The sequence below is a fragment of the Podarcis vaucheri genome (assembly GCF_965113315.1).
Source record: "Podarcis vaucheri genome assembly, chromosome: 8".
NCBI classification, from domain to species: Eukaryota; Metazoa; Chordata; class Lepidosauria; order Squamata; family Lacertidae; genus Podarcis; species Podarcis vaucheri.
In genome coordinates this window covers 18,425,847-18,450,263 of record NC_138766.1, presented here as the reverse complement: position 1 = coordinate 18,450,263, position 24,417 = coordinate 18,425,847, and the positions used below count along the sequence as shown (strand labels likewise).

Sequence of the window (24,417 nt, the reverse complement as noted above, 5' to 3'; positions counted from 1 at the left end):
TAAAATCTGAGGGAAAATTCAGGCTCTCTCCCAGAATTATTCCCAGCCCCCTCACCTGTCAGTTTCCCTCCTATCCCTTTCCTCACAACTTTTCAACTATATATATGTGAGGCTGCTATGAGAAAAGGAAGGAAAGGAGACAAAAAAAGGCACATGATTCAAGTATGGGGGAGAGTTTTGACTAAAAGTTTTATGAGTCAACGTTTTGTCTATGAAGTAAATAATGAAATCCAGGTCAAGGGAGAGCATTGTTTCATTATTTTCAACTACCTGTGCCAAATAACAGAAGTTTCATTTATGGGAAACTCTCCATACTTTCAAGGAGTCCTCTGAAATTGAAGAAGAACCCTTTTTCAATGACTCATCAAACTGTTATGTCCGCAGTGATGTGATACACACACAGAGAGACATATATAGGGAGGTGGGGGGGAGAGACAGGGAGAATACAGATCAGAGTATCACAGCATAGGATAAGGAGATTTATATCCCAAATTCCCTTGCTTTTGCATCTATAAGTTACTGGCATTTAGGTACTTAAGAGCCTGATGACTAGTTTTATATTTGTAAAAGTGTTCCCGAAGCTTTATGTGAGCACCTGGCTTTTCAGTAATGGGTTGCCTTTCCCTGCTGGATGCTACGCTGACGTTGCCTAATTTATCCAGATTTTGGGGGTTGAGGGGTTGGCTGCTGTTTCTTTGGCAGTGGAAATGTTCACTTGCTACAGGACAATAATATACCATCTGCACAGGAGGTCTATACACCCAGTGCATAAAAGTCTCTGCAAGAAGAGGATTGCAAATGATGGTTTGGAGCCGGTTAGCCTTCTAGTGCTTTGCTGTTTGACAGATTTGCACCTGCATGCTCTTGTCTGAATTATCTCTGTTTTTACTATCAGCATCTCAGTCTTTGTAGGTGGAGGAATGCACTTAATGAGTTGGAAAATGATTTCAGTGTTGCTCAACAGCTGTATGTAGGAATGGGGGGGCATGTAGTTATCTGCACTCAGCTATCACTGCCATGAAAAGTGTGAAATACAGGCACTGCTGCAGACTGCAAAAATGAAATATCAAATTGGCCATAATGTGCACTAGGCTAGTTAAAAGCTCTGAAATGTGGAGCCAGCAACATGCATTTCCCTTCTCTTTTTATTGTCATCTTAAAGCATAAAGCTCCATGGTTTGCTGCTCAAGACACTGCCAGTATATGTTTCCATGTGTTCCCTCTGTTCTTTGTGTGTTCTTTCAAAGAAAGAATGGAAAATCATTATTATTTTGGTGGTGGCTGCTTTAGATAATGAACAGAAGTCCGCTCACAGGTCCTTATAATATCAGTGGACACAGTTGGTTCTGGCAAGTATTAACCGCTTTCAATTTAACCTGAGGACTGTCATTTGTTTAGTTTAATATTAATTATAATTTATTTGAATTAATTTTGGGGTGCATTTTAATCAATTGATTGCTTGTTTTTATGTATATTGCGTGGACAGGCAGAGTCCCCAGATCCCGAGCGGTCCCGTCCCCCCGTCATGTGGAATAACAACTCAAAACAACATGCTATGGGATTAAATTGGCCACAACTTTATTAAATTTCAAATGTGGGTAGACCTTGGCTCAGGCATTGGGCGTTCTCCCTCCCCAGTCCCCAGCTGGGGACCTAGGGAGCATCAGGGTTATCCAGTGTTTGTGTGGGGGATGGGCCGGCTCTGGAGAACATATGTTCAAGCAGAGATAGCCGCCCCCGTTACGCCGCCGCCGCCGCAGGGGAGAGCAATGACGACCTTTTGGCGTACGGTCAAAGCCTCCCTTCAGAAACCCCTTTAACGGGGAACCCTGGCATCGCCGCTGCAAGAGGAAGATGGACAAAGGGATTCCGCCCAAGGCCTGATACTGCCAAAGTTGTGACGTTTTGCTACAGGAAAGGCGAAACCTGCCAATGCAGGGAAATTCTTTCCGGCCATTTGACAGTGACCTTAACGTAGCAGCGCCCGCATACGTGTAAGAAAAGTTAACCTGCAAAATAAGGCATTAACTGAGGGTGGGTAGGGTGGGAGAAGCTCTGGAGCCAAGTGAGGATTCCCAGGTAAGATTCTCCCTCTATTGTGTGGGCAGGTAATCCCTCCCCTACCTGGCCTGGTCTCCTTGGCAACGCTTCCCCCAGGTGGGTTTGGACAACTGACTGAGGTAGGCGGAGACCTCCAGGTATTCCACCTGAGGGAAGGCAAAGCCAAGCCTATGCTGATGGAGCCGCTCCAGATCCAGGGGCTGCACGCGTCCATGCAAAGGGCACCCCCCCCCGTTTTAAGCGGGGAGCGGTCAATGTGTTATTGATATGATGCTAGCCGTTCTGAGCCCAGCTCTGGCAGGGGAGGGCGGGATCCAAATAAATTATTATTATTATTATTATTATTATTATTATTATTATTATTATTATTATTAAATGACTCATCATGAAATGTCAGGAGCTCTTATAAAATCCATGAGAGTATCCTGCACTGTCACCCCACCAGGGATGCCATATTTAATTCAATATGGGGGAGCAGGTAAGCCTCGCCCTGGGAAATTGATCACAATACATGGTGCTCTTTCTCACACACACATCATTTCAATGGCAATGCCCATCAACTGGGGGGTTTGCCCCCTCAAATGTTTTATTTGGGGGGGCTGAAGGTACCTTGGCCCTAGGAGTTGGCTCCTATGGTCACCAGTGCATTTAGTGGTAGACTAACTTTCCTTTATAGTGTTAGTGGTATCAGTCACCTAAACCATCAATAATTGAATTTAATGATGATATAGCCACCAAATATTCTGGAATCCACTTCCAGTTATATTTCTGGACGTCCAGGGAATTTCTGGGTGTTTAGGGAAGCTTTTAACGTCTGACATTTTAATGTATTTTTAATATTTTGTTGGAAGCTGCCCAGAGTAGCTAGGGAAACCCAGCCAGATGGGCGGGGTACAAATTAATAATAATAATAATAATAATAATAATAATAATAATAATAATAATAATAATTACCATCATCCATCTTTCCCCTCACACTTTTACTTTTCCCAAGCATCCTTAACAAACTACAGTTCTCAGGATGTTTGGGGGAACTCATATGTTCTAAATCTGTTTTGAATGTGCTATAAATGTACAGTGTGGATCTACCTCAGATTGTGTCAGGACAAGGTGGTTTTTGTCAACCTTTCATAATAGGCACAAATTTAAGCTCCTGACATAAAGCTTAGCAAGTCTGGAAGGCAAGACTTAAACTGTATCAGAGGATTACTAGTTCAGGCAGACACATTCAGATTCTAAAGTGGACACTATATTTCCCCTGGATATAAAAATAGACAGTCTTTCTTTCTCTTGATATTTGTCTTTGTGCTATTCCAAATGTAAAAAGCAAAGGAAGAGACTAGCAAATGTCCATTATCATTAACTAGAGGGTGCTCTTTTTCTCTTGTATAAAAATCTTTAAAAGCACACGGAGTGTACTGGGAGGCCTCAAATTTGCTGCAGAATTATGGCGGTTTTTTCGGGGGGTATAATAAATGCTTCCTAAATGATCACTTGGCACAAAACCAGTTCAGGAAGGAAAGGGGATTTAAAAAAAATAAAATGGTAAGACTGTTTCTCTCCACTGTGCTATATTACTTTACATTGTGCAACTCACCACAGCGTTTTTACCTGAGAAGGGATTTAACATGTCTGAATTATGAATTCCAAATCATTTAAGCTTATTTTACTTGAGGGCACATATCTGGCGGGAAAGCAATATTAGGCCATAATTCTCTGAGTGACTCTTAGCTTTTTAGTTAAATGAATAATTAAAAAAATGAAAACACATTATATGAAAAAACCACAAACTCCAGTTTACAGTTGAGCATGCACTGCAGAACCATTTATTTGATATGTTCTTTTCAATTCTGTATTTATGACATGTAGTTCTGTGGTAACTGTCAGTTTTGTGTGGTTAAGACACACACATGTGCACAATCCTGAAGTAAAGAGGACTTCCAAACAACAAGAACAAAATGGAGCTTTGTCGTCTTTTGTAAGGCTGACAGTTAGAAAAAGTTGTTAGTAGGGGGAATGGTGTGGCAATTGTTCAAAGATCGTAACAGTCGGTTTTTACATGGTCATTTTCTGCAAGTAGCACAACGCCATCATCCTGATGAAAAGGAAAGGAAAAAAACACCTATAGCAAAGAATGTATTGTGAGCAAGATCGCACACCTGCAAATCATTTTCAATGGAACCTTACATTTTGGCAAGTTATCCCTTCTCTCCTCTCAGTGAAAAACAAATGTATACAAGAAATGAACCCATCAGAAGTTCTTCAATACAGTATTCTTTGAGAAGGCAAATTCTGGGGATGATTGCTATGGATGTGGGTTCAAATTAAGTTTAATGAGAGGGACTTCCGGGTTGGTGTGATCTGGAAATGGCGGATTCCCTCCGAGCTGCGGAGGGAATCGGCTCAACTGAGGACGGGTCTTGCCGCGCCGGCGACGCGGGGACCCTTAAAAACCACAGGCACTGAAGCCTGCGGACTGAAGACTCGGCGGGTGCCTTAAGCGCCCCCCCTGATCCACGAAGAGCCTTTTTAAAGGCTGCGGAGAGGATACGGAGGGTGGCGTGGCACTGAGAGTCGATCGCTACCTCGGTTGAGCGAAGCCGCGAGCCATGACTGGAGAGCGCTGACTTCCTTCCTTGAAATTCGGACTGAAAAGAATAACCCATGAGTAAGACGGAATTGGACTTTAAGAATATTATCCCGTGAATTTGAGACGACCGGGGGGTGTGCTAAAAGGAAGTCCGCACCCCCCCCCTTGCAGACGATCTAAAGCAACGATATAAGAGCTAAGCTGGAGAGCCTACCCTTTGAGGGGTGAGTTAAAAAAGACACTAACTTCCAAGATTTGGCAAAAAGAAATTTTGAGCTGGAGAGTGGAGTTTTGGAAGCTTTCTTTTTGTTGTAAACAACCCCCCCTCCCGGGCCCGGGAGCATCCTGTTTTTGAGCTTGTGTAAGAGGTGCGGAGTTTGACAGCTGTCAAAGCTGTCAAACGGACAGTTTAGAGCGGAAAAATTGTTATTTAAGATCCCTCTGGACTAAAATGAGTTATAATTGAACTAAAATTGTTGGAAACAAAGTAATAACAATAAGTTAGAGGATTGTTGGAGAAAAGACTAATAAGTAACCAGATTCCCTCTAGGGGGAATTCTGTGAAACTACAATGGCTGTGGATGGAAAGTTACTAGTGGAAATCGAAAGAATGTTTCATTTGGTGGGAATCTTACAAGAGCAGAGTCTGGCTATGAATAAACAACTCATGACCTTGACTTCCGGAACAAGCAGCTCTGCTGAATGTATTGAGGACTTGAATGAGAAAGAATCCACAGCTGAATCGGAAATGATATCTAAAGAAGTGGAAGAGACTAAACAAGAAAAAGAAAAAGTAAAGTTGGAAAGTACCAACCAGAAGCTGACATCTGTGGAATACAAGCAAGGAGACTTTTGGATTATATCTACCACAAATCTGCGAAAGATGCAAAAGACGAAGGAGGAGGTCCCGGGAGTTTATGGAATACAGGAACTTAAAATAAAGAAATATGATTGGGGCCTCCACTCTGACTCTGACTCTGAAGATGCAGGCCATGTGGAAATTTTCCAGCAGCTGTTTTCAAATGTCCTTGTGGGAAGAGAATATGGTTTGATGGTGATAGAACTCTTTCGAGATTTGACGACCGACATAAAGGACTACCAACAAGACCGGCGGAGAGGGACTGAAAGAGACTTGAAAGCCTCAGACGTGAGGAACCCAGGCTAAGAACTGCTATTCTGGACATGTATTGGGAAGGGACGAAAACCGGGGATGGGAGGGAGGGAAGAATAGAATTTTAAAAACACTCAAGACCTTTGGGTTTAGTTAATATGACCTTTAACTAAGACAAAATGGGAAATCGATGGAAGGGAATTTGAGTCCAACTTAGGAAAAATTTATTTTTCTTTATAAAAGAGGTAATATTAAGATGGTTAAGAGGAGAAATACCAATTTGCTGACACAATTTTGGGAATTGGGATGCACGAGGGAGGGTGGGGGGAAGTCAGGGAACAGGGTTAGGAAAGTAGGATTTTCTGAAATTATACATGTTTTTGTTTTTTGTCTTTTTTGTGTGTATTTTGTCTTTATAAAAGGTGAAAAACCAATAAAAAATTTTTATATATATATATATAAATAAAGTTTAATGAGAGGGGTAAGACCAGGGGCAAGTCAGTTTGCCAAGGCAGATTCAAACATTATGAATTCCCCACAGCTTAATTCTTTTTATTCCCGCCAACCCCTGGGTTTCAGTTTTCCCCTCTGTCTGTAGTGAATTTTCCTTCCTTTACCTTACCATATTGTGTTTAAAATACCCATGCTTTTGAAAGTTATGATAAGTCCAACTGCAAATATATAATGATATTGGAGTGTTGTATTTGCAACTATCAGTGGTGTTCTTTTTTTCAAATTTCGAATATCAAATTTCTGCAGCTGTCTTTCCATTAGAAGGGAGGAGAAAATATTTATAGAAGGGAAATAAATGTTGGCAACATGATGAAAGGCTGTGTTTTCAGTGTCAGGAAGGCTGAATTTCACCTGGACACTTGAATGAAAAAGGTCAGAACTTTGGCAAATGAGCATTATTGAGGAGGTGATAATGCAGGGGATCCCAGGAGGGAGTGTGAGGCTGAATTGAGTATATATACATAAATTAAGTGGAAATGAGTAAGATAATTTGGCTGCAGGACTCTTTACAGTGCAGTTAGTTTTAATTTAAAATATTTTCTTAAAATTCAAGGCTTCCAGAAACCTCATATCTTTGCAATTTCCGCGTGAAAAAAATGCATCACTCACAGCATAATAGTCTATTCATGTACTTCTGCAAAATATGCTTGTCTCACCATTTAAATAACTGAAGATTTAGAGGATATTTATGGATCACTTTTCAAGTGATGAATGACCACTTCAGAAGGATAATAAATGTCTCTTCTTCAGTCATTTTTCTGCAAATGGCTTCCACAAAGCAGTTCATAAAAATGAAGTTGCAAAATCCTAAGTGATAGCATATTAATGGAATGGATCACTGTTCAAAGACTTCCTTTGTGTGCCAGAATGACAATTGCAGCTGAATTCCATACGGTTGTATCTGACGTAAGTCATACCTGGAAGAAGAGCCATTGAAATCAATGAACCTCCTCTGAGTTTGGCTTAGCTAGATGCGACCCATTCTTTCTAGCATTTGTTGGTGAGATGGTGGTCATGCCTTCAGCGGAATCCCCTGGAATCAATATCAGGGTGTCAACAAAATCTGCCACATTATAGAGTTGTTCTAGAGTTAATTTACTTCCTCACATCAGTGGTGAGCTGGGAGGACTTTATCCCATAAAAGGTTGTGGCAGTGATGTTGGCAGCAGAAAAAGAAGAAGAGTGTGGATTTGATATCCCGCTTTATCACTACCGGAAGGAGTCTCAAAGTGGCTAACATTCTCCTTTCCCTTCCTCCCCCACAACAAACACTCTGTTTGTTGTGGGGGAGGAAGGGAAAGGAGAATGTTAGCCGCTTTGAGACTCCTGAAGGGGAGTGAAAGGCGGGATATCAAATCCAAACTCTTCTTCTTCTTCTTCTGTGAGGTGAGTGGGGCTGAGAGACTTCAGAGAAGTGTGACTGGCCCAAGGTCACCCAGCAGCTGCATGTGGAGGAGCGGGGAATCGAATCCAGTTCACCAGATTATGAGTCTACTGCTCTTAACCACTATACCACACTGGCTCTGCAGGTGGGCACGGCTCTGCAACTCTGCTTCCAATCTAGAGGCCCTCCTCACCTTGCCCTGTCCTAATAAGTACAACATTGCCACCACATGGGGGAAGCCACTTCCTTTGCCTTCCCCAACTACTAAAAGAAAAAAAGCAACCACCAGTGACTGAAGAAGCACTCATCCTAAGTTATCTAACTTTGGAGATCACCGAGCCCAAAATATGCACTTTTTTGAGGGGCATGCTCTCATGGTGCCTCAAAACACAGTGTCTGAAATGGCCACCATGCTATCACGGGTGTCAGGGGCTGGTCTGAATCAGATGCCAGAGACTGGTCTGTCTCTGAAGATGGGGGAATGCAGTCACAGACAGAACAGCCTCTAACAGAGGAAGAAGGGGAGGATCTGCACGTCCCTTCCTTCGACATTCCCAGAAGCAGATTCAGAGGCCAAACAGTCGGGGGAAGAAGTAGACAGCTTTGAGATAGTAGCTAGGCAACCAGGAGGGAGGGAGCATTTGGGGGATTCTTCAATTGGGAGTGGAAGGGAAATCCCTCCTTCCCCTCAGACTTGGAGTACTGAAGTAGTTAAAGAACAGCAGAAGCACAGGGGAGGGACAGGTGGCCGTTGGCAGGCTTCCTGCTGTGGAAGGGGAGGGGATTCAGAGTGAGCAACTGACATCCTGATAGAGGGTGATCCGATGCTGCTCTCAGTATGTTGTTGTAAATAAAATGGACTATAAACCTTCCAGAGGTTCATTAATTCTTATTGGAAGCTCCCAGAGAGATTGGGAGCTCCCGTGCCTGCCAGTGTATCTGACAGCAGGGGAAAATGGGATGTTCTGGTTTTCTGGGACACTTCCGGCGTATGGGATTTAGGGGAGTACAAACAGTTCAGTTGCACTGGGCATAGAACCTTGGGGACACCACTTGGGATGCCATAGCTATGATTTAGAATGGAGTGGAAGTGATGACAAACCTAGACAGCATCTTAAAAAGCAGAAACATCACCTTGCCGACAAAGGTCCGTATAGTTAAAGCTATGGTTTTCCCAGTAGTGATGTTTGGAAGTGAGAGCTGGACCATAAAGAAGGCTGATCGCTGAAGAATTGATGCTGTTGAATTATGGTGCTAGAGGAGACTCTTGAGAGTCCCATGGACTGCAAGAACATCAAACCTATCCATTCTGAAGGAAATCAGCCCTGAGTGCTCACTGGAAGGACAGATCCTAAAGCTGAGGCTCCAATACTTTGGGCACCTCATGAGAAGAGAAGACTCCCTGGAAAATACCCTGATGTTGGGAAAGATTGAGGGCACAAGGAGAAGGAGATGACAGAGGACGAGATGGTTGGACAGTATTCTTGAAGCTACCAACATGAGTTTGACCAAACTGCAGGAGGCAGTGGACGACTGCAGGAGGCAGTGGGAGTGCCTGGCGTGCTCTGGTCCATGGGGTCACGAAGAGTCGGACATGACTAATGACTAAACAGGCACAACAAGCACAAGATGGAGAGGTGGTCTATCAGCCTAAAAAGCCATTCTGTTGTTAAAAGTCTTTCTGTTTGGCATGTAGTTCAGGCAGGCAAGAAGATTTCAGAAAGAATGGAACGCTTATCTGAGGCAGTGTTGGATTGTGGGTATCCCTTAGTCACTGTTGTTAGGCATGGCCTGAGGGCGCTGGGAGGTGATCTTTAGCCTGACGGACACATTGGGGTGAACGTTGGTCAACTTGTTACATTGGTTGAATCTGACTAGTTAATTCGTTTTGCAGATCCTCAAGTTGTTATGCTTAATATAACCTGTTTATCCACATTTGGTTGTCATGACTCTTCATTCTGGTGTGCTGGCAACATGCAAATTACTGTATCTTAAAACCTATGTTAGAAAAAAAAGATCATTTCCTTTTCTAGCAATATCATCCACGTATCATTGAAACACAGAACGTCTGTTTTCAATAAATTTTATATTGTATTGACCCTTCAGATAAACCTTTATCTTCCGAGCAACCATTATTTAACTTTCTGGTCAATAAATCTTGATTGAATGCCAACAAAGTCAATAGCTAACCATTATATAACTTTATAGACAAAGATGTTGGCAAAGCTGGATATTTAAAGATCATAATACAGTATTGGTAAAGATACTTGTCATAGGCTTCTTGAAAGGATTTTCAGTCAGTTCTTTTCATATAACCTTTCAGCATCTTCTTGATGTCAAAAGCACCTGCCTGCTCAATACAAAACAATAAAGAAAACAGCAAATAACAAAAAATTATTTCACACCAGTTGTCAGCTCAGTTGGCCATTTGTCAAGCGAGAAGACAATAAATCATCAGATGGAGTAGTAAAATTGTTCATCTTATCTTCTTTTTCTAGAGTGGCATATTGTGCTATTTGATGAAATGGCTTTAATCAAAGTTTGATCTGTTGCTAACTCTGTTATAAAATTTCCTACCAAAAGATGAAGAAGCACTCCATGTGAGATGAAATTTTGTAGCCTTCTCAGTCTTTCAGGTGACAAACCCATACTTAGAAGAAAAGCCTCAGGCCCAGGAATTGTTTGGTGCTATAGAGATCCAGGGTTGTTTCACATGGAGGTCACAGAGGTATTAGAGATGCCACCAAATTTTGTCTGAACCACAGTTTGAAGGCAAATCTGGAGACCATTGCTGGGACAAAATATCAGCTGTATTTTATTAAAACAGATAAAAAGAGTTTCAGTAAGAAGAGAAACATTTCTCAAGGGAAAAGAGGGTGTTCACACACTGCTATCTCTGCATATCCGACACACCAGAAAGATGGCATCACACTTTTACTGTGTTGCAGACTATTTTAAAAAAAGTTTTATATAATGGGATTTAAGCTATTGTTGCTTTCTAATTCCTGTTGAATTCTTCAGTCCTCTAGACCAGTGTTTCTCAACCTTTTTTCAACTTTGTTTCCTTCCTGTGGTGTCCTTGTCCTACCTGTAGAAAGGTAGCTATTTTTCTTGTAAATAAAACATGTTTTATTTTTTATTTTTTATTTTTTAAATGATTATATAAATTATATAATTTCACCTGTGGTCCCTTTGAACTATCCGGGGGAGGGGGCTATGGGGCACCATATGGCCCCCAGTTGAGAAACACTGTTCTAAACAATTGCCTTAGGAGTAAATTGAACTCAATGAGATTTATTTACTTCTGGATAATGATAACAACAACAACAACTTATTATTTATACCCCGTCCATCTGGCTGAGTTTCCCCAGCCACTTGGGGCGGCTCCCAACAGAATATTAAAAACATGATAAAACATCAGACTTTAAAAACTTCCCTAAACAGGGTCACCTTCAGATGTCTTCTAGAAGTCAGATAGTTGTTTATTTCATTGACATCTGATGGGAGGGCGTTCCACAGGGCGGGTGCCACTACTGAGAAGGCCCTCTGCCTGGTCCCCTGTAGCCTCACTTCTCGCAGTGAGAGAAAGGCCCTCAAAGCTGGACCTCAGTCTCCTGGGTGTATGATGGGGGTGGAGACGCTCCTTCAGGTATACTGGGCCGAGGCCATTTAGACATACCTAAGGTTGTTCATATGGGAACAAATCTAGTGTCATCAACACTATGCTTAGAAACCTAAATAGTTCTGGGACCAATGTGTGTGATTACATAAAAGTAATTAAATATTGGGCTTATTCCAGGATGTGTGTGTGGAATCATTGAAGAGCCTCACAAATCACCTATCTATCACAGTTAGACAATGTTCCATGGATCTGTCAAGAGGCAATATTGGATTACAGGATAATCATGGTAGATGTTTGAGACTAGCGCCAGTGCTACTAATAGCATGGGCCTTGCCACATATTTAGACCTAAAGATGTTGTTCTGTTCAGGAGATTGAGATTTAATTGAACACGATGCAAATATAAATTGTAAGTCTTGGTACATATAGCTAAAGGCCTTGGGGGATATTGGTAAGTGTACAAGTTTGTTTTTACTCCTTTCCTGTTGGACTGATTTCTTGAGTGCTATAATGTATGCAGAAATTGTGCCTTGATGATGTGCCCTACTTTTCAAGGAGTATCTTTAACAGTAATACAGCAGGAGATGAATGTGGATTCATGTAATAAGGAGAAAGCTCCTTATTAAATGAAACTAAGAGAGCATTTCCTGGAGAACCCAGAAGTGTTTGGGTAAATGATGTCTGTCATCGAAAGATAATTTTCTTTTGTGTGTGGGCGGGGGGGGGGAGTCCCTCTGTTGAAGAAAACTTTTTATGGTATCAGTCTCTTGGTCACCATTAGGGTGAGTAGAATCCATTTTCACTGTCCTGTTACCAATTCCCATACAATGGATTTACAACAACAACAAATTTTTATTATGATTGTAGACCAGCATAAGGAGGGAGAGGTACGATCATTTAAAATCTAAAAGAAGTTAAAACAGAAAGTATATACAGTCGTATCTTGGAAGTCGAACAGCCTAGTTCCGGTTTTTGAATGTTCTTTTGGAAGCTGAGCTTCCTGCAGCCAATCAGAACTCGTGCTTTGGTTTTCGAAGGTTTTGGAAGTTGAACGGACTTCTGGAATGGATTCCGTTCGACTTCCAAGGTACGACTGTACAAAAGTCTATAAGAATCCAAAATAAGTCTAAAAGAAGGTTTAGGAAGATTAGACAAGAGTGAAAGAGCGTAAAAGGTTAGTATATGTAAGACTATAGCTATCAGTCTAATACGAGTGCTCATTATATCTAGTTTGTGGCATGGGTCATCATCTAAGAAATTTTGAGTGTTACTGTGCAGAATCTGGCAACGTTGTATGTTGTAGCAGGATTGGTATCTGAAAGCAGCAGGGAGGTATCGAATTGTCCTGTGCGCCCTGGGTACTTATGCAGTAATGGTAAGCTGAGGCTAGTATGAATGTCTCTGTAATAAAGACACTGGAGAAGCACATGCTCTATTGTTTCTATTTGGAATGGGTATATAGTTCAAGCTATTGGGAGCTGTAGTTTAGCAACTTCAAAGGTTGCCCACTCATTCAGATGAGTAAATGGGACTCAGGGCAAGCATCAGCACTGTATCCTGGCAAGGTGTTGGGGGCCCCCTGTCAGCTGCCAGAGGGGGTCAAGTGCAGATGCTGGACCTATATGCAAAAATGGCTTGAAAGTTTGGTGTACAAAGTTGGTCGCTGAGCCCAATTTTCTGTATGGATGATTGCAAAATTCAGCTGTCCTGAACTCCTAGGTAACTGTGCATAGGAATGAAGTCTCAGTTAACGAGCCAAAACAACTAAGGCAACCCTCAGTTGGCGAAGGGGAATGTATACATTAGAATTATATGTAGCTTTTCAGTATATGAAGTGATGTTGTGCTGAAGCCCACTGACTTTGAGCTTTCCTAAAAAGGTCATCATGTGTTGGCATCACTTTCACAATTTACATAATTACATAATTTCCCAGAGTCATTCATGAGAGTGCAGCTACGTTATCAATGGCAAACAAAACATGCTCCCGTTTCCAAAATCAAATTTTCTTTTAAAGACCTCACACATAAGGCACAATATTGCATTCATTAATAATTCAATTAAGCTGCTGCTAAAGCAATTATATGCAGTGAAATGATATTCTTTTTTGGCATTGCATCTGCGGTTCTTTCTGCTTTGCATGGATCAGATCAACCACATATCCATACATTATACTTCTTTGTAACAGGGGTGTTTTTACTTTGTTTTTTTAAAAAAAAATAATTTCCACATACCCTCCAGCAAGCTGACTATCAAATGCTACCCTATTTTCCTTTGAAGGCAACGGTGCAGTGGGGGTTGACATTTCTTCATAATGTCGATATGAGCCATTTTCCCTCTCCAACAGATGCAGTACAGGGGAGACTGAAAACTGGCTGAATGCAAAGCAAAATTTGTTAGAGATGGTGATTGTTTTTTCTAACATCAGGTTCTCCTAAGGTGTCATTCTGTAGGTGAGAGGAGCTGTGAGAGTATCTGTTCCTTTTATGCCTTTCTAAAAAAATGTGAGAAATAATACTTCTCTTTCCCCCCTTCTTGCCTCTCCTTCTCTTTCTCCTTTTGTTAAACATCACAGGAGTCATCAGGACAGCCTTGCATAACATGGACAGAGAAGCCAGAGAACATTATTCGGTTGTCATTCAAGCCAAAGATATGGCAGGACAAGTTGGAGGGTTGTCTGGATCAACCACAGTCAATATCACCCTCACCGATGTCAACGACAATCCCCCCAGGTTCCCTCAGAGTATGTAAAGGTTTGATCTGATTTTTTTCTCCTCCTGACTAAACCTTTGCTTGTAGTAATTAAGAGTTGCATTCATTTCGGGGGTATTTGGTTAAGAAGCAGGATGAGCTGTGAATAATCAACAGAGAGCCAGTGTGGTGTAGTGATTAAGAACAGTCGACTGGTAATCTGGTGAACCGGATTCGATTCCCTGCTCCTCCACATGCAGCTGCTGGGTGACCTTGGGCTAGTCACACTTCTCTGAAGTCTCTCAGCCTGTTTGGTGTGGGGGAGGAAGGGAAAAGGAGATTGTTAGCCACTTTGAGACTCCTTAGGGTAGTGATAAAGCAGGATATCAAATCCAAATAAGTGAAATCAGCAAAGGGAAAGCTTGGGGATGGGGAATATGTGACTACACTCATATTGTCCAGGCAGTTAGGATGGTGCAAACACACTGTCAGAGCCTATCTGGAATTCCTACCGGTGTGTTTTCATCGTACCAACCTCTCCAACTGCCACTCCTCTCCCTCCCAGTAAGCACCAGTATTGCACCTACCAGAAAGCTAGGATAGCAGTTTTGCCGCTACCCATCAAACTGCTTCTGGTTATAATTGACTAATTTCAATAATGAATGGTGTTCACAGTACAATTCAAAGGATGGTTACTCAGAAGTAAAGCCTACTAAGTTCATTTGGCGTTACTAGTTAGTGCAAGTGTCTGGAACGGCAGACAAGCATGTGTTAATGACTTAAGAAGCATTATTTAGGCATTTTGAATTTTGCCTGCTCCATATCTTTCAAATACCAAGTATGTGACCTTGCTAAATTTCAGGCTGCAGATGTTTCTTCAGGTAGATCATAAAGTTGTTGATCTGGCCTCCTTAAAGAATAGTAAATGACTGATAGGACTTCATTTAAATGTTTAGTGTCCCAGACATTGATTTTCTTTCCTCGTATGAACAAATAAATACTCCATGCAGCAAGTTTCCAATGTACTTGAAACTAATTGCTCTTTATTTAAAAATAGCAAATGCTCTGCACCTTTTATTAAGGGCAAAGCTGGCTAGGAGTTGGAGAAGTTAGATGGTGAGTCTCTCAGCATGCTGACCCTGAACAATTTTCTCAGCTGGAAACTAGACTAGAGCAAGGTGGGGGAGACCAAAATAGATGCTTTTGGTGGCCGAAGTAGCTGGCTCAAGTAATAGATGAACAAAATCTGCTGGGATCCCTGCTTCCTGAATGACAATAACTAGTTGGACTATCCTGCCTCGCTTGAGGCAAAGACACTGGGTTATTTCGGGAGGGAAAACAAGTCCCTTCATAGAAAAACAGTGTTAAAAAATACAAGCCTCGGAGGACAGCTTAGCATTTTACAATCTCCACTCTGCATGTGCTTGAGCCAGCGGTGAGTAGTGTCTGAAGGAGAAAGCATTCTGGGGGCAGGTTTTCTCTTTGGCGTGATAAATTTGTGACAGTTTGGGACCTGTCCAAAGAAGATAGCTTTGTCATTTTAACATACTCTTTCAAATGGGTCTATATAGAAAGTATCAAATGTAGGGGACAGGAGGAATAGACAGGCAGAGTTCCACAATTGTGAGTACTAAATGTTGGCCTCGTTTGTACTTAATGCTAAGTCAAACGATCGTTTGGTATCTGCTGCATGGCAACTGAAGGACTAGGGGTGAAGGAGCCATGATTTTCTAAATGCACACTTGCGCCTTCAGGCTAAGCGATAGTTTGACTCTGTATTACATGCAAACCGAGCCACTGTCTTAAGCGAGTCAAAATGACAAGGTCCAGAAAGTTATAGAAAATACTGAAAAACATGACATACTTTATGGACAGTGTCAATGATGTTTATAACATTGTCACTCCATTCATGGGTTTTATTAGAGCTGCCTATTTCTGGCCAGGATTTCAAAGACGGAATTTCAGGGCTTCCTAAAAAAAATCTCAGCAAGCTTTGGGGTGTCATGGTTTTTACTTTTTGAAATATGGCATCCCTAGTTTTATGCCTGAACATTTTTCTGAAGATCTTGCTGTGAGTTTAATAAATTTAAATTGCCTCATTATTATTTCTTGCCTGCTGCTCCTTTTTATTTCCACTGATGCACAGGGAACCACACCTCACTGTCCCCTTGCCCATTCTTGTCATTCCTTTTCCTGAAGTCCAGGCAACTTGAACCTCAGCTCCCAGTTTGCCCAGTCAAAACCACCAATAGTGACATGGGTAGTGTCCACCTCATCTGCCCATCCCACACAATTCCTACCTTAAGTCATTGTTAGAGCACTGTAAGATCAAGCCACATTGCTCTGCTAATGTATTAACAAGACCACCGTCTCAAAGGAATGAGGGAACAAGCTTTCGTGGCACACTCTTTAGTTTTGTAAATTACTTAGTTAATTAGTCTACAGCACTCTTTGACTGTGGGCCATTTGTCTTTATTATATTCAAAGGGAAAACAGGGGCATCATTTAGAGAGGAAAAGAGTCAGTCCCTCGCAGTGTTTGAGATACCAAGTGTTTATTCATTAGGAACACTTATCTTTGATCAGTTCACTACGTTGTTGTTGTTTTTTTACAACACTGTGTATTGTTAAAAAATAAATAAACTGTTCAGCAATGCTTATAGCAGCTTACTATATTACAATGCTTACAGTAGCTTACTACTATTGGTTGGTTTCACTCTTAGAGACACTCCTAGCAGATGGGCTGGAGTGGTATTTGTGGAGACTTAGCCCAGTGCCTAGGGCCAAACCTTCACATCTGTAACCAATAAAGTTGTGGCCTTATTCGATCCCATAGAATCAACATTCTATGTATTTTCTCATCCTTTAATCCCTAGGGAACGGGGTGGTTATGGGGCCCCGACACACAAGATATATTTCACCCTTCATCCGTAGATCTCAAGGCAGTTCACAGGATAAAAATACAAGATCAAAATACAAAACACATAATCAAAACAAGAACAAGTACAAAACAAAACAATAACCTGCTTCCCCGCCCTGCCCCCAGTTTTTAAAAATTGTCTTGACAAATTTACTTAAGGGGGCTACTTGTAAATTCTAAGAAACCACAACCAGTATTGAGAAGCCTGTTTTAGTGGTTTTCTTCAAGGAAGTGTAATTTTCAAGCATGTGCCTTCTTTTAATAAGCATGGTCTTAAGTGATAGCCATTCGGTTAAACGCTTTGCTGAATTGAAGCTTGAAAGAATAAGTGGTGTAGTTTTTATGAAGATCTGCTGTATTCTTTATGCATGGCAATGAAGTCTATTTCCTACTTTAAGTGCACAGCTCACCACAAACTTAACTGTGGAGTCGTAACTGGAGCCTCCATAATTATTTTTTTATGTGAGCAGTTGCTGAATGAATGTTATGTGATCGCAAATGAGAAGACAGGCGGTCTGTGAAATTGAGAAGGGGAGGAACACTGTTAAGGAGACAAATTGTCTTCAGACACAGTCTACACCGTGGAAATGTAGAGACGTTTGCAGCATATATCACTCTAGGCTCCACTAGCAAACCAGGGCACCCATGAGCAGCTAGTCTGGGGACTAGTACGTGAGGCTCTCTCTCCTTTCATTAGAAAATTTGTGGCAGGGGTTTCCAAAATGACCCCTCTTACCTTTCTGTGACTTCCAAAACCAACCTAGAAGAGATGTATACAACTGTTTTGCCCTCAACCAGCCAGAGAATGTTGGCAGCCAAGACCCACACACAGGGAGAAGTCCTCATGGTCAAACCACATGTAACCTTCACTATAGCCCTATGGATGTATTACATGCATGTAGGGCATACCCATGTTAATGGTGTAACTGGTCACACTTTTAGTACTTCTCTCTGCCTTGAGGTCTTCTTTCTGTAAGAACCACATGTTGTGCATGAATGTCTATGGAGAAATTCCCTCTTTCCAAGTAAGGGCTCTGTGCAATTGGGACACCCAGGTGCATAGCTGCCTCAATCACAGAGACCCCTACATGTGAGCAAGTCCTGGCATGCTGAAATTTATCCACAGACAAGTCATGGTTGCTGCAAGAAGAAAGGCCGATAAGGTTGGGGGAGAAAAATGATTCAGTTCTCATTTAAAGGTGAACCTATGTAAATCACACTGTCCAATACAGTGGTACCTTGGGTTACATACACTTCAGGTTACATACGCTTCAGTTTACAGACTCCGCTAATCCAGAAATAGTACCTCGGGTTAAGAACTTTGCTTCAGGATGAGAACAGAAATCGCGCAGCAGCAGCAGCAGCGGGAGGCCCCATTAGCTAAAGTGGTGCTTCAGGTTAAGAACAGATTCAGGTTAAGAACGGACCTCCAGAACGAATTAAGTACTTAACCCGGGGTACCACTGTACATGAATTGAAACATCCTTTAAATTTCACATGTCTCTGAATTTTGCAGTGCAGTTATCCAACCAAGTAATGTGCGCGAAAGTGCATGTACTAGGGTAAAGTGTGCAGAACAATGCACACATTGCTGAAAATATTGAATGAAAAATTGTTATATTAGTGAAAATCAGTATTCAAAAAAATGCAAAATCACATAGAGAAATGTGTATATTAAGAGAACTTTGCAGTAAAAGGCTGGTGAATTTTCATGAAGACATTAAAAACAAACCCGAATGTAGAAATACATACTGAACTTTAGATTGGAAAATTGAAAAACAGATAGAGGCTGAAATAGACAGATTTGCCCTACATGTAAATAATTCCATCCAGAAATAGAAGTACCCCATAACCAGAAACATTTTTTTTAAATCTGGTATTGAACTGGAATAAACTGTAGATGACTAACCCATACAGCCTTTATAGCAGAGTAATATAACAGGCCAAAATATGTCTAGGTAAGCCTGCCCAGGTATGAATAAGATTTTATTATTGCAAAAAACAGTTGTAAATGATTTCTTCTTTTGTTGATTTTTCATGTTGCTTTGTCCTTATTTCACACTGTCCAATATTTTCTTGAGATATTTGAACTGATCCTACATCATAAAGTAGGAGTAGGTTTCATATCTGGTCTGTGTGTCCTTTATCAGAGAAGCTTGGCTGAAATGTAGAGTTGCCATTTATTTTAACCCAGTTGATATTCTGTTTGCACATGGAGAGGGACACATATACAGATAGTATTCTGCACATAGGCCATCCTATATCTTTTACCAAACTGGGAGAAAAAGGTCATCAAGACCGTCAAAGACTACATTACCATTAATCGAATTTGGGTTAATGAAAATCTGCTAAAGATGATGGTGCTAAAAATGACACAACATATATAAAACTCATGGTTTTATACTGTGCACTGCTGATTGTAAATTGCACTGTATTCTAGGAGTTTTGAACCAAATACATATGCATAGAACTGTAGTCTCTGAGAAAGGACAGTTATGGTGGTTTTCCACAAAGAGAAGTATAGAGAGTATTCTGTGATACATCACGTGTGTGTGTGTGTGTGTGTGTGTGTGAGAGAGAGAGAGAGAGAGAGAGAGAGAGAGAGATGAGCACAACCTTTTTGCTGCTAATAATATATAGGTTTTCCTAAGGTTCATTCCTCTCCTATTCTTTTTGCAATATTTCCTATGGATATTAATTTTTTGAATAGTTATGTAATTATGCCCCCTCCTCATTTTCTCAAGATAGCATAAGTGAACTGAAAAGTGTTATCTTAGCTGCACTGCAAAGCCATAGTAGCCATAATTGCACCTTTCTCAGCCCCATGGCTCTGGATAAGCTTTTATTTCTTTTTACATTAAGGTCGGCTGGTGGGGTGCATGAATGTTCATTTGAGATATAATCTGGTTTGGCTGAGTGCTATAAAGTTTTGAGTAGTAAAAGTTTCTCACAATTGCAAGACACATCATTGTGGGAGGAGGAGAATTCACTCCAGGCTTTTAAAATTGCTTAGCTTTTAACTCGGGGAAATTTACAGCCCTTGTTTCCTTGGCCATTTGGGAAGAGAGAATGAAGAGAGCACAAAAGTGTTATATTTTTCTCTTGCGGCTGAAAGATATACATGCTGCTACAGCTCTGAATGTCAAGCAATTCAGTGAAACAAAAGATTAGATCTTAGATGCTTTATGTTGATTTAAAATTTTGTTTGCTGTGTTTTAAATTACTTAACCTAGCACTTTCTTATAACCCAATTGATTAGCATTTCAGAACAGACAAAAGAAAGCACTTTTTCACACAGTACATAATGAACCAATGGAATTCACTGCCACAAGTTGTGGTGATGGCTAATATTTTAGATGACTTTAGATAGATCAGTGGATTGTCAATAGCTGTTGGATCTGTGCATATCAGTTTCAGAGAACGAACAACAGGAGTGTGCTTTTGCGTTCATGCTCTGTATGTTGAGTTTCCCATTCAGAATGCTATGCCCTGATGATTTAATCTAGCAGAGTTCTTTTTAATATTCTTAATACTTTATTCCTGTCAGAGAGCAGTGCTTTTCATTCTGTGAGGAAAAGCTTTCATAGCTAGGCACCACAGTTTAGTGAAATAATATTTGGTGCATTTGCACTAAACTCGGCGATCATGTTTCCCGTTTAGAAGAGATGTTTGAGAATTTGAAGTGTTATTGCAGCAGAATTGCTAGAAATGTTGCCTGAATATATTTTCCAGAACATTATCAGCTGTATGTTCCTGAGTCGGCACAAGTTGGTTCTGCAGTTGGAAAGATCAAGGCTAATGATGCGGACATGGGGTCAAATGCAGACATGAAATACACGGTCATAAATGGGGATGGCTCCGGAGTGTTTTCCATATCAACTGACAAAGAAACACGAGAAGGGATTATTTCCTTGAAGAAGGTAAGCAAAGTCTTTAGAAAAGGCTCACATGTGATAGTCATGAAATTCTCTTAGGGCTGTCATGGAACACAGCCTTAGGCCAAACTGGAAGTGACAGCAATAGTTCCATGCGTTTAAGCTCAGAGCTGTCTCCAAGTGTAGACAGAGGGACTGGAGTGAAGCTACATTTTTAAATAGAGATAGCAAACATTTGTAAGGACTGTGATTTGCCTCCCAAGTGCTTTTATTCTTGAAAGCACTTTTATCTTCACACATTTCTTTTGCTTTCCAACTTCTGTGGTTTCAGTGCACAAAATATTCATACAAAATCCGTATTTTATCAGAAGATTCACCAAAAAAATGTGTACTTTATATTGAAAGGTGCATACAAAGAAGCACACAAAAATCAATGGAGTGCAAGCAACAAGTTAGGGGATCCAAAAATGCAGAAATCTTTCTCCATTGTGTGATAACCTCTTCATTGTTTATATTAATAAACAATATGGTAGATTACTTCCTCTGCTTTTGCAAAAGACCCTTGTGGTCAGATGTGATTCCTAAGCATTTCTGGTCACTGGGTGATAATGACATCACCTTTATTTACCTGACATTATGCATTCTGTCTCACTTTATGATATTGGATGTCATATCTGTACCAAGTATTGAAAAAAATAATAATTACCATATTTTCCCATGTATAAGACTAGGTTTTTTAACCAAAAAAAAAAAAAAAGGTTTAAAATTGGGTGTCCTCTTATACAAGGGTAGTGCTGAGGGGGTGTTTTCTTAATTTGGAGTCCCCCCAAATAGGGGGTGTCTTATACATAGGGACATCTTATACACAGAAAAAATACGGTAATAACATATATATATATATTAAAAAGTATACAAATCAGAATGGAATGGACTTCTGACTAAGCAGCAGTAAACCTATGTTATCATTGGCTAAGCAGCAAGCTGCTTTAATAAATGTGTGTTGATGCCATGGAAGCATGTATGTGTACAGGGGGTTATGTCAGAAATAATCAACTCCAGGTGTCTCAGAGCAGGTCTTTTAGCAGGATTCAAGACTTCCTAACAGTTTGTGCTGAGTGTGACCTATTTTGTTGTCATAACCGTGCAGTCTTTAACACAACAGTGGACAAAAGTGGACCTTCTGGTATACAATGTGAAAGTGGCCATGGCTTCAGAATCTCAGGAGGGCCATGATCCTTAAAGATGCAATGGGCCTGTTTTTGAGATGTGTAAGGAGGACATGATAAAGTACTGGTGCTGTGCTAAATGCAGACCTTTCTCCAAAGGGTGAATGCTGCCTTTGGTCTTACATTATCAAAAGTGGGAAATGTCCATTTTCCTACCCCACATTTTGTCCTTGTGGCACAAACACCAAGAGACCGTTTTTGTATTGCCACATGAAATATCAGGTGAGGCAAATGACTGGCAGCTCAATCCTGTGCATGTGTGTGTGTGCATGTGCTCAAAAGTATGCCCTGTTGAGTTCAATGGTACTTACTCTCAGGTGAGCATATATAGGATTGTAGTCTTCAGTTCAAAAGGGCATGTGGCAGTGCTGGGCTAATATTATACTTGGGCTGCTGAAAATAAGCACTTCAGAAAAGTGCTTCAGAACTGCCTCTTTGGGGAAAAAAATATTTAGACTAACCTTCCCTCACCCCACTGCAAAACAACCCCACCCTCCTGTATACCACTTACCGGTATATCGAAACAATCATGGAAATGCATGATACAGAGAAATCTATTAGCATGCATATTCCTCCTTGATGTTTTATTATTCTGCATGCACCAAATTCAGTGCCATTCCACAGACTAGCTAGAATAAAAGGAATATATAAGCACTGGCCTCTCTTAGCCTTCTTTTGAACAGCGTCAAAGGGTATCTCGTAAAATATGCCAATATTAAGAAACAGCACTACATAAACTGAACCACTTGGGCCTCAATGTGTTGTAAATGTTGATCCCGTTGATAAAGCTGGTGGGAAACTATAGAAACTCTGAAAGATCTCATGTTCTCGAAAGGCTGGCCCAAGTTTTATATTTGTTCCTTCCTATCAGTGGCAAGAAACCATTGCTATTACTCGACTTCCGGGGTTGGCGCGATCTGGGAATGGCGGATTCCCTCCGAGCTCCGGAGGGAATCGGCTCAGCGGGGGACGGGTCTTTGCCGTGCCGGCGACACGGGGACCCTTAAAACCGCAGGCGCGGAAGCCTGCGGACTGAAGACTCGGTGGGTGCCTTAAGCGCCCCCCCTGATTCGCGAAGAGCCTTTTTAAAGGCTGCGGAGGGGATACGGGGGGTGGCGTGGCACTGAGAGTCCATCGCTACCTCCGCTGAGCGAAGCCGCGAGCCATGTCCGGAGAGCGCTGACTTCCTTCCTTGAAATTCGGCTGAAAAGAACAACCCGTGAGTAAATTGGAATTGGACTTTAAGATTTTCCTGTTTGAATTTGAGACGACCGGGGGGTGTGCTAAAAGGAAGTCCGCACCCCCCCCTTGCAGACGAGCTAAAGCAACGACGTAAGAACTAAGCTGGAGAGCCTACCCTGCAAAGGGTGAGTTTAAAAGGACAGTAACTTCCAAGATTGGGCAAAAAAAAGCAATTTTGTGCAGGAGAGTGAAGTTTTGGAGGTTTCTTCTTTTGTTGTAAACAACCCCCCCCCCCCGGGCCCGGGAGCGTCCTATTTTGGAGCCTGTAAGCACAGAATCTGACAGCTGTCAAAGCTGTCAAATATACAGTCTACAGGGGAAAAAAACTGCTACATAAGATCCCTCTGGAATAAAAGGTGTTACAATTGAACTTAAATTGTTGGAAACAAAGTAATAAAAATAAGAAAGAGGACTGTTGGAGAAAACAACGTCAAGTAACCAGATTCCCTCTAGGGGGAACTCTGTGGAATTACAATGGCTGTGGATGGAAAGATACTGGAGCAAATCGAAAGGATGTTCTATTTGGTGGGAACCTTACAAGAGCATATTTCGGAAATGAGTAAACATATGATGACCTTGACTACTGAAACAAGTAGTTCTGCTGATTGCAAGGAGGACTGGAATGAGAAAGAACCCACAGCTGAACCTGAAATGATAATCAAAGAAAAGGAGACAAAACAAAAGAAAGAGAAAGTAAAGCTGGGAAATACTAACCAGAATCTGACATCTGCGGAATACAAGCAAGGAGACTATTGGATTAAATCTACTACAAATCTACGAAAGATGCAAAAGACGAAAGTGGAGGCCCTGGAAGCTTATGGAATGCAAGAATTTAAAATAAAGAAATATAATTGGGGCCTCCACATTGACTCTGACTCTGACTATGATTTGAAAGATCCATGCCTTGTGGAAATTCTTCAGCAGTTGTACTTAAGAGACTATGGATGGATTGTGATAGAACTCTTTCAAGATTTGATGACTGACACAAAGGATTACCAACAAGACCGGCGGAGAGGGACTGTGAGAGATTGGAGAGCCTCGGATGTGAGAAACCCAGGCTAAGAACTGATATTTTGGACATATATTGGGAAGGGACGCAAATCGGGGATGGGAGGGAGGGAAGGATGTAATTTTAACAACACTCAGGACAATGGAAATTAATCAATAGGACCGATATTAAAGACAAA

The 24,417-nt window shown here is 41.3% G+C and overlaps 1 protein-coding gene across 3 annotated transcripts in view; it reads left to right on the top strand.

Moving 5' to 3' along the window:
• CDH18 (cadherin 18) overlaps positions 1-24,417 on the top strand; it is a 671,522-nt gene that overhangs the window by 585,576 nt on the left and 61,529 nt on the right. For all 3 annotated transcript variants that reach the window (XM_082234344.1, XM_082234342.1, XM_082234343.1), the window contains 2 exons: positions 13,853-14,020; positions 20,620-20,807. In XM_082234344.1, the coding sequence (XP_082090470.1) occupies positions 13,853-14,020; positions 20,620-20,807 (356 nt within the window). The remainder of the gene's footprint in view (positions 1-13,852; positions 14,021-20,619; positions 20,808-24,417) is intronic.